At 42.4% G+C, this 16,218-nt stretch overlaps 1 protein-coding gene across 6 annotated transcripts in view; it reads left to right on the forward strand.

Annotated features, from left to right (window-relative positions):
* DYNC1I1 (dynein cytoplasmic 1 intermediate chain 1) overlaps positions 1–16,218 on the forward strand; it is a 278,730-nt gene that overhangs the window by 24,860 nt on the left and 237,652 nt on the right. For all 6 annotated transcript variants that reach the window (XM_070424306.1, XM_070424305.1, XM_070424309.1 and 3 more), the window contains exons 2-3: positions 8,519–8,635; positions 14,945–15,059. In XM_070424306.1, coding sequence (XP_070280407.1) covers positions 8,528–8,635; positions 14,945–15,059 — 223 coding nt within the window. In that variant the 5' untranslated portion in view covers positions 8,519–8,527. The remainder of the gene's footprint in view (positions 1–8,518; positions 8,636–14,944; positions 15,060–16,218) is intronic.

Here is a 16,218-nt window from a genome sequence, read left to right on the forward strand (position 1 = left end):
TTAAATAAATACTTAAAGTTTTATCAGTTCAATTGTTAACATGGTAAAAATTCATAAATATAGCCCACATAGGCAAAAGCTATTTGAGGTCCCTGATAATTTTTAAGAGTTTCAAGGGAGGCTGAGACCAAAATGTTTGAGAACTGCTCATATACAGTATAAGTAGACCAGGCTTAGGCACCTTCCTACTATGAGATGGGTTTTATTAACAATTTTGTTGTCACAGTACTGATGGCTGTAAAAATTTCACAGGTAACCCTCTCATGTTTTCCACCAGCCATCTTCCTCCTGAGAGGTCTGGAGCCCTCTTTTTATTGACTGTGATAAAGCTGTAAAAATGGACTAAGGGTTGTGGTCCATTCAGCCATTGGCCTCCCATCCAGGTGGACGGAAGCAGCTGTCTTTTACGGCAGGTGAAACAAGTCTGTGAAAGATCGAATTCCAGCACACCCTGTGGCGGAAGAGAAGTTCAGTAACTGATAGTGAAATGCCGACAAGAACAGTTGTTCTCAGGCAGGAAGAGAGAACTTGTTTCTGGGTTGTTTTTTTTTGTGTGTGTGTGTGTGTGTGTTTTCCCCAAAGAGTCTGGCAACAGCTGGGCAAGATTTTAAACCTCCTAGGATTCTGACGTTAAGCTTAAAAGTGATTTGCGTAGACCAGCATTAGAAATGGAATCTCGAATGGCTGCCAACTTAGAGAACGGGAAGGAAATAGAGATCTATATTGTTCAAAAGCTAAGTCTTGGGAGGCTCTGGTACTCGGCAGCTGTCTAAACAGAACTAAACCTTTTGCTTCCCGTCTGTTAGACGGTGGGTTCTAGACAGGACCAAACCATCACGTGATGATTTATACAGACATGAACATGAAGGCAAAAGATCTCATTTGGGGGTTCAGAAAAGCTGTAAATTTTCCTTTCTTTATGGATGTGTATGTACGCAAGACACGTGAAGGAGATGCAAGGTTAACTGGGAAGGGAAGTGGGGAGGGGAGGGTCAGTGTGAACATGACCTGTGTTTTGTTCCTTCCCTTCTCAGCATTCATATTTTTCTCTCATGGTCTCCTCCTTCCTTCATCTCCCCATTCTTTCTTCTATTGAGACTAAGGCCCAGGAGCCTTTTCTGTGATGAAACATCAAGAAGCTATTCCTCCAGGTGCCTCTCCAGCCTCTGGGCCAAGAGGGTAAGACAGGGAGGTCTGGGCCAAGTGGGTAAGACAGGGAGGATGCCCACCTGGAACTGCTTGACCTGTTATTCCTGTGTTCAACAGAAAAATCAAGAGGAATTTTATTGCTGCCAAATTCCATGACTGCATTTAATTTTTAAAAATGCTTTTTCTTTGCATCACACCCCTTTAACCACATACCTTCCTTTATAACCCATTTAGAGTAAGAAGACTCTTCTATTTTCTTGAATTGCCTTGAGATAATCTCTAGGAGTGCAGATTGGGTTTTCTTGCCCTGATTGTATTACTATTAAATCAGTAACATGCTACATATACCTTTAATATATTTTACTGTCACAATTTTTAAATGATTGCAGCAAACTTTGAGTGATGACTTTGGTTATTGAATTAGGGTGGAATTAATGATAGGGGCAAGAATTGGCAAGGTAAAAAAAATAGTAATAATAATAATATAGCAAGTCCAGAATATGGGACTCTGAGCAGGCGCACACAATTGCAGCTGAGTACGGAATGGGAATGGGTGGAGCTGGGGGAGACCGAGTGATAATTGTTCCTAAGCCAGAGTGGAGTTGGCAGTTGGGTGAGAGTGGGTTGATGATCAGACACCTAGGAGACTTGCACTCAGAAGTGGGTTTGATTTGTTCACTTGACCCCTTCCTGTTACTGAACTCAGGGGGATCACCACTATCCAAAAACAAGATGTGCTTGTCACAAGGCAGTTTTGTTTGCTTGCCCTTTAAATTACTAAATCTTTTGCATGAGAAGGAGATGGGGGATTCATATCCAAAGCTCTGCTTCCCCAAAGGGAGCTTCAGCCATTGCCCATATATATTGTTTGGTCGATTACATGTTGATTTCTTTGCAGTTGGCTATATTTATCGCTTGAATTCCTAGAGGCCATCCTGTTTACAGCCGCGTCTGCAAAATACTGCTAGCTACATTTTCCCATTTAGCAAGAATAGCATTTAGAACTGCCCAGACCTTGCGACCTTTGTCCTCTCTAACATTGCCATTTGTAAATGAAAGAGACCAGCTTTGTATGTATTGGAAGCAAGTAAACAATAATTAGCAGCAGGTAGCTCTGACTGGTATTTTCTGAAACTGAAAGCAACAGAATTGCCTTTACAAGGACCCATATTAGCTGCAAGGAGCTCTATAACTCACGGTCCCTGTGCTTTGCTCCTTGGTTTTGCTTTGTTTGATATGCAGGGACATTTAGTGGGTCAGAATGGCATTGCCCCCATCCTGTGGAGTTCGGTGCTGACATTGCATTTAATGCCACCGTTTAAACCATTTTCACTGTGTGTGAAGGTCCATTCATTTACTCTACTGTGTACTTTCAAACTCTTTATGAAGCATTTTTCTTGAGATTTCTTACTCTCCTAAGGGCTGATGCAAAGTGTCTATTTTGGAATAGAACCAAAAATCGTTAAGAAAGTACTTTCTAGCTGTCTAACGTTGTGGCTCTACTACTTTTTAAAAGAGAAGTGTGTTATTTGAAACATCACCACTTAATATAATTGTTTAAAAGTTCCCTTGGTGTTTTTGTTGCTTATTTTAAAAATATTGGCTCTATGACTGGTAACGCCAACTTAAATGACCAACATTGCTAGACATAGCAGTTGAAGAAGACCTTTGCCTTCTTCAGAAATGCGCTGAGACTACACCATACTTCCCACTGGGGAATGAAGTTCTTCACAAGAAAATCGCCCAAAATATAGGATGGTCTTGTTCCATGGTTTGCTCCTTAGCTGAAGTCCTGCTATTTGATGGACTGAGGAAGGTAGATGAAAGCTGGGGAAAGGTCGAGAGGAAAACTTAGTTTCCACTGGCTGCTGTCAGCATAGAGCAGCGGTTCTCAACCTGTGGGTCTCGACCCCTTTGGGGGTCGAACGACCCTTACACAGGGGTCGCCTAAGACCATCGGAAAACACATATATAATTACATATTGTTTTTGTGATTAATCACTATGCTTTAATTATGTTCAATTTGTAACAATGAAATTGGGGGTCACCACAACATGAGGAACTGTATTAAAGGGTCGTGGCATTAGGAAGGTTGAGAACCACTGGCATAGAGTGACACAACTATTGTTTTAACTGATTTTTTCTCATTGTTCATTTCAGTTTTGACAAAAGAAAAAGTGTCAAAAACATAAATCAAATTGGCTCCCACTTTGGAAGGGTATGTGTAATCTCTCAGATGGCTTCTGGAATTCGTTTCAAATTTTTTTCTTGTCAGTAGTTTTGCTCATTGGTGTTGAAAATTATTGGTCAACAGTATTTTATTGATAAATGTGACTTCTTTCAGTTCTATGGCTTCTCTGGAAACAAGAAAATCAGAAGATCTGACTGCTAGGGACCATACTCTTCCATGTCAAACATCACCTGGAGCTGGATAGAGCTGTTTCCTTCAGGCACTGGATTTCTTCTCTGGCTGAACTCTGCTTCGCTCCCTCATGTTATCTTCATGGCCCCTGTAGGACTATGAGTTTGCGATTCAGATTTGAAAAGTCCTTTGTAGATGAGTGACCGAGTTCTATTCTATAGCTCCAGTCCCCTGCATCTTCTTATTTCATCTGTACATTGCATCTATGCATTTTCCTGCCCAGAAGTCCCACTGACACCCTAATTTGTTTTTTCATCATTTCCTTCTTTGCCTTCTCTTCCCAATTTCACTGCCATCTTCTTTGATCTCTCAAAGTTGAATTGCTACTGAACCTTTCTCTTTTGCTTCCATATCTAACAGCTACCAAGTTTACTTCTTCCTTTTTTCCTTTTTTAAAATATATTTTTTTTGCGATTTCAGAGAGGAAGAGAGAGGGAGAGATAGAAACATCAGCGATGAGAGAGAATCATGGATTGGCTGCCTCCTGCTCTCCCCATGCTGGGGATTGAGCCCATAACCCAGGCATGTGCCCTGACCAGGGAATTGAACTGTGACCTCCTTTGTTCATAAGTTGATGCTCAACCACTGAGCCACACCGGCCAGGCTTTACTTCTGCCTTCTTGACTGTGCTCTCTCCAGTCCACATTTCCCTACATTCTGACTGTACGTTCACCTACCATCCCAGTGCAGGTGCAATCAGTCCAGATAGATGAGGCACCGGCCTTGCAGCAGCTTGCCTTATTTCTGGTTTCTGCTCCCAACTATTTGTAGGCAGGGACAAGAAAAGGCTTAATTAAGCAAATTACATTTTCCTTTTGTCATTTTTTTCTTTCAAAAAGTTGCTGTGAGCCCGGCCGGTGTGGCTCAGTGGTTGAACATCAACCTATGAACCAAGAGGTCGGTGTTCGATTCCTGGTTAGGGCACATGCCTGGGTTGTGGGCTTGATCCCCAGTGTGGGGCGTGCCAGTTGATGATTCTCTCTCGTCATTGATATTTCTCTCTCTCTCTCTCTCTCTCTCTCTCTCTGCCCTTTCTCCCTCCCTCCCTACTTCCCTCCCTCTCCTTTCCTCTCTGAAATCAATAAAAATATATTTAAAAACAAAAACAAAATGTTGCTCTGATTTCCCATCTCTCTTTATCCCAAATGGGACTCACTTTTCTGTTTTCCCCAGGCCTCACCAGTTGCCTGTACATACCCATTCTTACAAACTCAAGTTGCTCTTTCTTGACTTGGGGTTCATCTGCATCTCCTGTACTCAGTCTGATGGTTCTGTTATAAGCACTCTCACCGACATCAGAGAGGTGTTACCAGACAGCCCTGAGTCAGTGGGAGCGGGCTATTCCCAACTTCGATCCTTGTCTTCTCATATAAATGAATTTATATGAGCGACCTTGACTTCATTGTGAAAAGCCAGTTTATTTAAGCTATTAAAGCATGCAGCTTTATTGGAAAAAAAAAAAAACACAACACAAGCAAACCTTATGAAGCACAGACAGGCTCTCAGCTACTCTGAAGAGCAGGTTGGGTGGGGGTCTGAGATGTTATATGCCCTCCTGTTGGTAGCTCTCAAAATTCCTCTGTTGACTATTTTGGTACAGATTCATTCTAAGGTCTCTTTTTTAAATTTGTTGTGGCCTTCCCAGAATTCATGAGAAGCACCTGGCAACTTTATCTTGCCAAGCCTTGAGACTGCTGGCTTCTCTGCTTAGGGAATAAAACTGCCCTTTTTTTCTTTTCCCCCTTTCCCCTCCCTTTCTGCATTCTCTCATTAGTGAAGTTTTATTTGTTTTTTAATCAAATTTGCTCTCCTGTTCTTGGCTGGGGAAGATAATGGCTTGTTAGTTACAAGCTGGCTGCAAATTGCCCACACTGTTGGGCCTTGTTTTAACTTTCCTCTCTCAGTTTCCCTATTCCTCCTGCCCTGGAGTCCTGTAACCGTTTCCTAACATGGGTCTGCGTGGATTATTGTGATTACATGTGATAATAAATGTGAAGTGCCTGGCACTCGGTAATCAATCAACCAGTTTCTCCGAGAAAATCTGCAACCACAGCACATGCCCACGCACTTGAATGACGCACTCCTTGAACGAGAGGACTTGGTTTTGCTCATCTTTGTATGCTGATGTTTTATAGAGTGCCTGGCGCAGATTAAATACTCAAAAACATTTGTTGAAAAATAAAGACAGAGTGTGATCATGAATGACAGAGATCGATTATTGTTTTCATTTTACAAATCTTTGCCATCAAACATGAGCAGAAATATGTATGGTAGTAACGGATACTTCTCAACCAGGTGTATTTGTCTTCGAGTGACTGCAGGCTCTTGATAATCTTCTAAAGATGGAGACAAGAAGTGTGAGGATTTTTTCATTATTTTGTATTCTTTGGCTTTCATTATTTTGTATTATTTGGCCTTCTATTGCTCTGTTATCTTCTTAGGAATATATAATATATTCATCATAGTTGCATATAAATAATATGCAAATGAGTACTCATGACACTTATGGTTAGTTTTTTATACTTTACTAGAGGCCCGGTGCACAAAAATTTGTGCACTCGGGGGGGGGGGAAGAGGGGGTCCCTCAGCCCGGCCTGTGCCCTCTCGCAGTCTGGGACCCCTCGGGAGATAACGACCTGCTGGCTTAGGCCTGCTCCTGAGTGGCAGAGGGCAAGCCCAATCCCTAGGTGCAGCGCCTGGTCGGGCTCAGAGCAGGGCTGATTGGGGAGTTGGGGAGCCGCCCCCTGTCATGCACAGAGCAGGGCAGATTGGGAGGTTGTGATGCCACCCTCAGTCACGCTCAGGGTAGGGCTGATTGGGGGGTTGGGGCACCGCCCCCTGTCACACTCAAGGCAGGTTCAATGGGGAGGTTTCGGCGCCACCCCCTGTGATGCACAGAGCAGGGACCATCAGGGGGTTGGGGCACTGCCTCCCCCCCCCCATCACGCACAGAGCAGGGCCCATCAGGGGATTGGGGAGCTCCCCCTCTCATGCACAGAGCAGGGCCTATCAGGGGGTTGGGGAGCTCCCCCCTGTCACGCACAGAGTAGGGCGAGTAGGGCCGATAGGGGAGTTAGGGCACCACCCCCTGTTACCCACAGAGCAGGGCCAATCAGGGGGTTGGGGCGCCACCACTGTCACACTCAGGGCAGGGCCGATGGGGAGGTTATGGCTCTACGCCATCACACACAGAGCAGGGCCCGTGGGGGGAGGGGGGGGGGTTGGGGCACCACCCCCTGTCACACACAGAGCAGGGCCGATCAGGGGGTTGGGACGCCACACACTGTCACACACAGAGCTGCAGGGAGATCAGGGGGTTTGGGCGCTGCCCCCTGTCATGCTGATCTGGTGCCAGGAGGCCTCACTGCTCCGCTGATCCCGGTGCTGGGAGGCATATTACCCTTTTACTATATGGGATAGAGGCCTGGGGGCTGGCTGGTTTGCCCTGAAGGGTGTCCTGGGTCAGGGTGGGGGTCCCCACTGGGGTGCCTGGCCAGCCTGGATGAGGGGATGATGGCTGTTTGCAGCTGGTCACACACCCTTCAGGGTGGGGGTCCCCACTGGGGTGCCTGGCCAGTCTGGGTGAGGGGCTGAGGGCTGCTTTCAGGCTGGCGGTTTTGACTGAAGCTCCCAACCACTCCTTTTTTTCTTTTTCTTTTTTTCTTCTGGGCCAGCTTTAGCTCTGGCTCTAGCTCTGAGGCTTCCGCTGCTGGTTTGTTTGCCGATCTATAATCGAAACAATGTATAACTTCAGCTCTGAGATCCCAGCCGGCTATATTTGTTAGAATGTTTCAAACTGCCAGCTCAGAGTCCGGCAAGTCAGGCGGGGAACGTTGGAGTCTGCAGTCACTGGAGCAAGCAAGCCTCCTGTTCGCTTCCAGCTGCCTGGCTGCCGGCTGCCATCTTGGCTGACAGTTAATTTGCGTAAGGATACGCTGATTAGCCAATCGGAAGGGTAGCGGTCGTACGCCAATTACCATTTTTCTCTTTTATTAGTGTAGATTTTAGGAATTTGGGTCATAGAAGGCTCTTCATTTCTCAGTATTTCCGTTTTCTTCGTTTCCAGTTGGGAAACTAAGAAACATTGCCATTGGTGATTGCTGAGAGCCTTCTCCAAACTCATTTTATTCTAAAATATTTCTGCCACCATCACCACCAGCATCACCGTCACCATTAACATTGAAATTAGATCTCATTCAGATAAATTTTTCCCAAGAATTTGCCTTGGTGTTTGTCTCCCATGTCAATCGTTCACAAACATGTTTTGCTTTGAAAAGGGAAAGTGCCAGAATGAGCAATATTGCATTCAGTATGTAAATGTAGGTTTTCTAGAACTAGGGTTGTGCTGGAGGATGAAATTAATTGTGACAGTTCAGGAGGAATTCTGCAGAAAAAGAAAATTAACATGTTAGGCCTTCAGTGGCTGTCTTCCCTGATGCATGTAACGTTAGGCAAAATGAAATCTCCATGTGCCCAAGGTCAGTGGAGGAATGTTTATTGAGTCCATAGGAATTTGAGCAGGGCATGTCTCTAAGGGTTTATGACAGTCTATTTTCTTTTCTCCGTGTGGGCATGAATTGATCCCTTATCATCTAAATTAGAAGTCAGGATGATGGTTCTTTTCGGTTCTCTTTATTAGTTATCTTTTGTTTATTTAAGAAACTTTTACAGAAAATGTGTTGCTTATTCTGAAATTACTGTTATTGTCAGACCAGGATGCACTATAACATTGTATTTCTATAAATATTTATATATACATAAAAGTGGGAAGATTTTATATAGTGTGAGACCAGATCTAACTTAACTTGTTTCTTTGATTCTGGGAAATAGGCTAAATAAGACAACCTGTTATTGCCCCAAAGTTGGATTTCCTTTTGAATAATTTCTGCAATGATAATGCAGAAAGGTTATTTTTATAAATTCACATTTTTTTTCTTTCCTTCCAAGGAAACCAACATGTCTGACAAAAATGACTTAAAAGCTGAGCTAGAGCGCAAAAAACAGCGCTTGGCACAGATAAGAGAAGAGAAGAAACGGAAGGAAGAGGAGAGGAAAAAGAAAGAGGTAACTACTGGGTGTCGGGGTGTTTGGTGCGGGAAGGAAATTTACTTAATTCTGGGGGGTGGGTCATACTGATAAACAGGACCCTCTAAAAAAACTCTTTATAATACTTGATATGAAGTGTAGAAATAGCCCACAGAAATCAGGTGCTAAAGATGTTTTGAATACTTTCCCATGAAGGAAACTTTGTATAGTGTATGCTTGTGTGTATAGAAACCAGAGCTTCTTCCTTACTTAAAAGTTTTTCTTTAAAGAAAAAGAGAATGTATTTTGATGCCTCATTATCTAAATGTTGTTTCATACTCTAAAGCAGGGGTGGGGAACCTTTTTTTTCTGCCAAGGGCCAGTTGGATATTTATAACAACATTAGAGGGCCATATAAAATTATCAGCTTCACATTTAGCCTGCTGTATTTGGTCAAATATTTAATTAACTCACCCCTAATGCCTTGGCAGAGCCAGACCAAATGATTTTGCAGGCCGTATACAGCCTGGCCCGTGGCCAGACATCCCCCACCCCTGTAAAAGGCTTGGGAGACGAAGGTAACAGATTATAACCATTATTTTCCGACAAAGTAAAACATAATTGCAGTTGCAGATTAGCTTTCTGGCATCTTGCGTTTCTCCATTCCATTCCACTGTGATTGATGCCATGGTTTATTTGTCCTTGACAGTGTGCATAATGTTTTCCTTTGGAGATCTTTGCTGTTTTACATGCAGTCTTTAAGTGACGTGGAGGTGAGAATTGACAGGGAATGGCTATTCATTTACACGCAAAGCGAAAAAAAGCATTAAGTTATTATGCTTCCTTTCCCTCACATGCCAACGTTCACTGTAGTTTTAAAGCACCTGTTTTCCTTAACTAATAACCGGTTTCCTTTTAAACTGACATTCTAATATCCAACTTGAATTTCACAGAATTACCACAAAGTGCGGTGCGATATGGGAAATCTGGTTCCGAATTGTACAGTCTGCTTCATCTTTGTCAGTTTAGACTGATGGAAGCAGGCCACCCTTTCTGTTTCGGCACCAAGCAGCTTTGCCTGCTGGAGATTTGGCTTGTTGCACAGCAGGCAGAGCCTGGGAGGTTGGGGGTGACAGGTGTGGGTGTGTGCAACACCTGGTTCATAGGCGATCCTGGGCCTCTACCTAGTTCTGGAGTTAAAGTCACATGGTCTTAGTGTCCTCATATCCCAATGGACAGGGTGGTTTAAACCCATGACTCCCCTGGTAATACAGAGTCATGGTTTTCCATCTCAGAGTTTTTAATTTGAAAGATCCAAGTGGGGCCAGATTTGGGGATTCACTTGGACTACCTCATCTTAAAGGTTGGCCCTGGCTATGCATCTTGTCCCCCCAGCAACTCACATCCCCTACCCGCCCGCTGCAAAAAGTGCTTTTCTCAGTTCAGTCTAAGCACATTTTTAGACTGGGAAGGCTTGGCTTGTCTGAGCAGCCAGTGCTGTAGGACCGAAGACAGTAAACTCAGGGGTTATGCACACAAGCTTCTGAGTGGATCCTGCTGGGAGCCTGGCTCTCCCTTCACAGCTCGGCCTTGAGCGGGTGTGGGACGCTCTAAAAACGGTTTCCTCTGTGAAATGGAGAGAAGAGTGGTGCCTTTCTCACGTGCTCTGTGAGGACCCAGGAGACACTGTAGAACAGGGAAAGACACAGAGCTGTTATTCTGCTCCTGAGATCAGCTGCCAGAGGAGGAGAAGGCAGTCCCGTGGATTGGCTGCGTACATTTATTAGGATCGCCGTTGGTGAACCAGTTTCTGAAAACGCCCCCATTTGTTGGAAAGGTCTTATAATTCAAGGCCACTCGTCTCCTGGGATTGTACCATTTTGTTGCTGAAAGAAACCTGGAAGTAATCTATTCTGATCCCTCTTTTTCAGATGCTCTTAAATTCTGGAGGCCTGAGCCTTCTCGGTAGCCACCCTCTATCCCTAGTCTCAGGCCCACCCCCCTTTCAGGCAGTTGTCCAAAGCAGAAATCCAGGGTAATTCTTTCACCACTCTCTTCCCCAATTTACTACAATGATCATCAGGGCCTGGACAGGTACACCATTTTCACCCCGATTTTCCTTCTCCCTAAAATCCACATTCCAGACAAGCTTAGCTACTTAACACATCCCCCGTGGGCCCTGTTCGCCCTGACTGGGCTTTGTGAATGTTCTCCTCCCTCTGCTTTTACTGTTCTACTTCTCTCAATTGTCCTTCCCCTGGCTGTTAACTCCATGTCTTTCAGTTCTCAAATGCCACTTCCTCCAGGAAGTCTTCTGGGATGCCTTTCTGCCTCCATGACTAACTTAGTCCTGCACCCCATCCTCAACCTTATCAAACCGTTTAGCACAGAGCATTAGATTTGCCTCCTCACTTGTCTTTCTCTTCTAGTAGAGTGTGAACTTTTGAGAACAGGGCTGGATGTTTTTCATCACTGAGTCAATATCTAGCGTAGGTTTTGTCCCTAGCAGTAGGCCTTCAGTTAAAGGATATACAGAGGTGGGCAAAAGTAGGCTTACAGTTTTAAGTACACTGTAAATAAAGATTTTTTAAAAAAGTTTCTTCTTTTTAAAAAAATCTTTATTGTTGAAAGTATTACATAGGTCCTCCTTTTCCCCCCATTAACTTCTTCCAGCCCACTCCATTCCCCACCCCCAGGCCCTTACCAGCTCATTGTCTGTGTCCATGGGTTATGCATATATGCAACAAGTTCATTGGTTGATCTTCCCACCCAAGAGTTTATTCTTGTATTATTATTTATTAACTACTGTATTATTGATTTGTATTACAGCTGTATGAGTGAATGAATGAATACATTCACCAGTTAGGGCAGACCTAAGATGCTGGTCACTGACATCCTTTCCATGTATCTGGGATTATTTCCTGCAAATTTCCTTGGATACTTCTGACCCTGAGTCTGTGGGATGCTCTAATCAAATGGCTACTCTCATTGACTCCTGGAGATTTTTTAGTTTGTATGCTGTTTATAAAGAGTTAGAAATAGCCTTAAGCTTATAGGTTTGCTGTTTAACTTTCTTTAGGCTCATATTGTAAATAAAACAAATTCGGAATAAAAAGGAAACAAAGTGATCTTTGATGCTACTCTGCCTAACTGTTTTTGCCACGACTGAAAGCTAGTGTGTGTTAGGACCACCCAGGTTGATTGTCGTCTCCACAGAATCCAGAAAACTGTGTACATGTATAAAATTACCACTCCCCACTCCTTTGCATGTCAACTGCTTTCTTGGTTGTGGTATTATGGATGAAACCTGATTTTAAAATAAATATAGTGGCCACCATTTAAGACACAGACCCAATTTCATGAAAAATTGGCCTCAGTGCGATGAGGTGTGCTTAATGGGGCCACCCTGAAGTTTCGTCCTGTCCTTGGCCTTCTGCCGAATTGCCGCAGGGTAGGATGGACAGGGGTTTCCTGCCTGTCCTCGCTTGTTCTTCTAATAATCTCAGAGCTGTCTTTGGAGGAGTGACTGATAATTCTCAGCTGATCATTTTTCTTTGTTTGATTATTCCCTCTGGACCTCAGCTGTAATAACCCTTCACAAACAGAAATGTCATTCCCTGGGGAAGGCACCTTCAGCATATTTTTAATTACCAGTACTGTGAAATCACTCTTCATTAAGTCATTAAAACACATTAGGATTATGTAGTATTTACAAGGAAAAAAATAGGAAGTTTCATGATTAGGGTACTTGGTGTAACTATCTGAGATGAAGTAAAATTTTATTTAGTTTAAGGTGCTAATTGATAACATAGAATCTGCCTTTATTTTCAACTAGACACCCAATGCATGAAATTTGTGCAAAGGGCTCAGCCCTCACAGCCATGGTGGCTTGCCTCAGCCCTCGCAGCCCCAGCTTCGTCCGGAAGGTTGTTCGGCTGTCTGGTCTAATTAGCATATTATGCTTTTATTACTATAGATAAGCCCCAGTAACCTAATTTTACATTTTTCATGATCAACTTTAAACATTGATACCTTTCCTAAGCTTCTGGTACATCTAGATGGACATTTGTCCTTATTTATATATGTCATTATATTCTTTGTTTCCTTGGGAATTAAGAAAAGTGTGCTCTGGCTGTTGTGGCTCAGGCGGTTGGATGTCATTCCATGAACAGAAAGGTTGCCAGTAGATTCCTGGTCAGGATACATGCCCGGGTTGTAGGCTTGATCTCTGGTAGGGGCATGCAGGAGGCAGCCGATCCATGTTTTGCTCTCACATTGATGTTTCTCTCTCTCTCTTTCTCCCCTTAGTTCTCTTTAAAAATAAATTTTAAAATCTTTTTTAAAAAGGTGGAAGGCAAGGAATGAGTTTTAGAGACAACTTGTATTTGGCAGTGACATTTTGGAGGAGGAATTCAGGTGTACTTTTTTTTGCACAATGCATGCATGTTTGACATATGATTTACCTGCTAGTATGTTTCTTGAATGCTTATGATTAACATTAAAATAAATGAAAAAGAAAGTGATCCTGTGCCTTTCTGCATAGGACATACATGACAGAAAATATAGATAATATGCCCTAAGTTTATCTGTTCATGCTATATAAGCTGCATTAGAACTTCTCTGTTGTCCTTTAATAAGTTTTTGTTGAAAGAATGAAGAAAGGTTAATGATTTCTTGTTTTTGATCTTGGAATATAGAAATGGCTTTGTTATGAACATGGGGTCACTGAAAGTTTAGGTGACTAAACTTTCAACAGTGGTGTTGTAAAGGGCTTTCTGAAGGAGGTACAGTTGTAAAACATTCTATAGCTATAGAATAACATTTTCCAAGGTCAGATATTCATTCATTCATTCATTCATTCATTCAACACACTTTTTTACTGAGCATCTACTATGTGTCAGGCCCTGATCTAGATGTGAGGCTATAGTTGTGAAAAAAAGAAACACGTATCTGCTCTCAATAAAGCTGATGGTCCAGCTATGGCTTACCTCTTTACTGTAAAACCGGTTATACAATTCCATATTGGCTTTCTAAGATGAATTTTGCTTATCTTAGTTTTTTCGTTTGCATTTCAGGAGCTGCTATGGTAATTCCCTTTCTTTTCATTTCCTCCCTTTTCCTTCCACCCTTCTTTTAACTTTGTGAAAATCCTCTTGTACTTCTCATTAGCCCTTATCCACCCCTATAAAGGCTGTTTTTCCTCTAATGACAAGTAGACTTCAAATTTATGAGTGCGCTTTAAGCCAGAGGCAAAGAATAACAGTGTTGAGCTCAGCACTATGTGCAAAGATACATTTTGCTCATAATCAGGGTATAGGTTACCAACTGGGAGTAAGTCAAAAGTGCATGAACTCTCTGCTTTAGATGCCAGGATGTAAATTATGGTTCACTGCTTCAAAATGTGCTCTGCACTCCTGGAGGAGTCAATGTACCTGTTAGGGTGCCCGGCTTGCCCCTGGGGAGAAAGTGGGTCTGATAACTGCATCATTGGTTTTTGACAAACTTTAGGACCGCCTCACTTCTCTAAACTCACAAAGCTTTGTCGGGAGGTAGCTGCACACCAAACAGGATGTTATCCAATTTCAGGTGTGGGGCAAATGCTTTGTCTTGAGGAGTAACTGTGTTATGAAAAAGAAAAAAAAAAGACCTCATTGTTTACATTCCCCCAGAACCCTGCCACTGACCTTCTTTCACCTGTGTTTTGACTTGTCACTATCCTGTAAAACACATACTAGGCACAGGGTTTGACCATAAGAAGCTCATACAAGATGTACTTTTTAGACAGGATTTGGCAAAGAAAGTCCTCCTGAATGGTTTTTTTGTACTATATTTTTCTACAGGACATTTTTTTCTCCTGAGTTAATATGTATAACGGAAGCCGATGCAAGTCAAAAGTAACAAGTAGCAAGACTTACATGCATATTGTTTACGTGCCTTAAAAACATGTTAGCCCGGCTTGTTGTAAATCATGGTAAACTTAGATCGCTGGTACAAATAGTGTATTTTACAGTGACTGATTTTCGTAGCTAATTTTATTTTTTAACCAGATCCCAATAATTCCTTGTTTGCATAATCTCAAACATGGTGGTGGCGGGGGGGGGTGGAGGGTGAGTACAAACACACAACCATCAAGAGCTGATAGTATGTTGTCCCAGAAGGGACAAGGAGGTTAGCAGTTATTAACTGGAGCAGTTACAGGCTCTTTTCATCCTTCATACACATGATTATGTCTATTTAGGGTTTTTGCCTGGTCGTCACTGCCATGCCTTTACCCTTTCAGTGTCAGCCAGGACGAGCACACAGGCAGTTCTGTCACTAACTTTTCTTGCTGGCGTCTGCTTTTTAAAGGCCGATATGCAGCAGAAGAAAGAACCTGTTCAGGACGACTCGGACCTGGACCGCAAGCGCCGAGAGACCGAGGCTTTGCTTCAGAGCATCGGCATCCCCCCGGAGCCCCCGCTAGGTACTTGAAAGTGCTCTGCGTTCCTGTTTCTTTAAATTTGACTTGCATGGCATATACCATGTCCAGCATTTACTATTCTTTTACGTCCTTTTTATTTTTTATTCTTTAAGAAATTCAGCAGCTGGTTGATGCTTCAGGCGTATTTATTTTTGGAACTGAGGAGGCTGGAAGGCAATGGGAGGACGGGTTGTAGCGTTGTTCACAATTTGCTGCTTAATGACTGATTATGTGGCCAACTGTCTCCACGGTGTTAGATTACTTTATATTTGTTAAATGAATTGCCACAATGTGGTAAATACAAGAAATCTTGGAATTTTTGGCTTAAATTGCTCTTTGTTTCCGTTGCTGAATTCCAACCTCTCAAATACGGTAAATCTGGTTATGAGTTTCATAACCACAGGCCTAGTTATGCCATGATGAAAACAGAATGCTCAGTGGGAAATTTGAAGGAAAACTTAAAATGGTGGCACATGATCAGCTAACTAACAAGTTTAAATGTATTTGACTCTATTGTATAACTTGGTTTTATTGCTTAGTTGGCATTTTCGCTGTAATACCCCTCCTCCAACTCATTCATTCCTAATTAACTGTCCATGATCTCATTTTATCACTTGGGGTTGGATATTGAACTACTTGTTTTATTTGTGTTGAAGGTAACCTGTACATACTGTGTTTATTCTGTCACTTAACTATATATTTCTTATGGGATAAGTTATTTTGCATTTTTCTTTATCCATTTGCTTTCTTTACATTTCAGAGTAATTTCAGGGTGTCTGTAAAACTATATAATATCCAATGTAGTCTTTAGAAACTCTTAAAATAATACATATAAATAAATACAATATCAAGTCCCTTTTTAAAAATGGTCTGTTTCCTTTGAATTTTATTATTGGCTTTTATATTAAAATAAGTTTTTACTGATTTCCATAGTTACTCAAACTAAGAACAAAAATTATCCCATGCGCAATACAATAACAAGTATTTATATCAATGTAGATAAGAAAAAGAGCAGTATTCGATAAGCCTACAAGTTATTAAGTGTTGCTGAATATAATTTAATATGTACACACAAAACTAAAACACCACGAGAAAGCATGTTATAGTCAACCTCAATTTGTGTAGGTAAAGTCGTATCTAGCAATGATTATAATAAGCCCCA

The sequence above is a fragment of the Myotis yumanensis genome, unplaced genomic scaffold, assembly GCF_028538775.1.
Source record: "Myotis yumanensis isolate MYYU_CA2020_CCGP unplaced genomic scaffold, mMyoYum1.0.hap1 SCAF_9, whole genome shotgun sequence".
Classification (NCBI taxonomy): Eukaryota; Metazoa; Chordata; class Mammalia; order Chiroptera; family Vespertilionidae; genus Myotis; species Myotis yumanensis.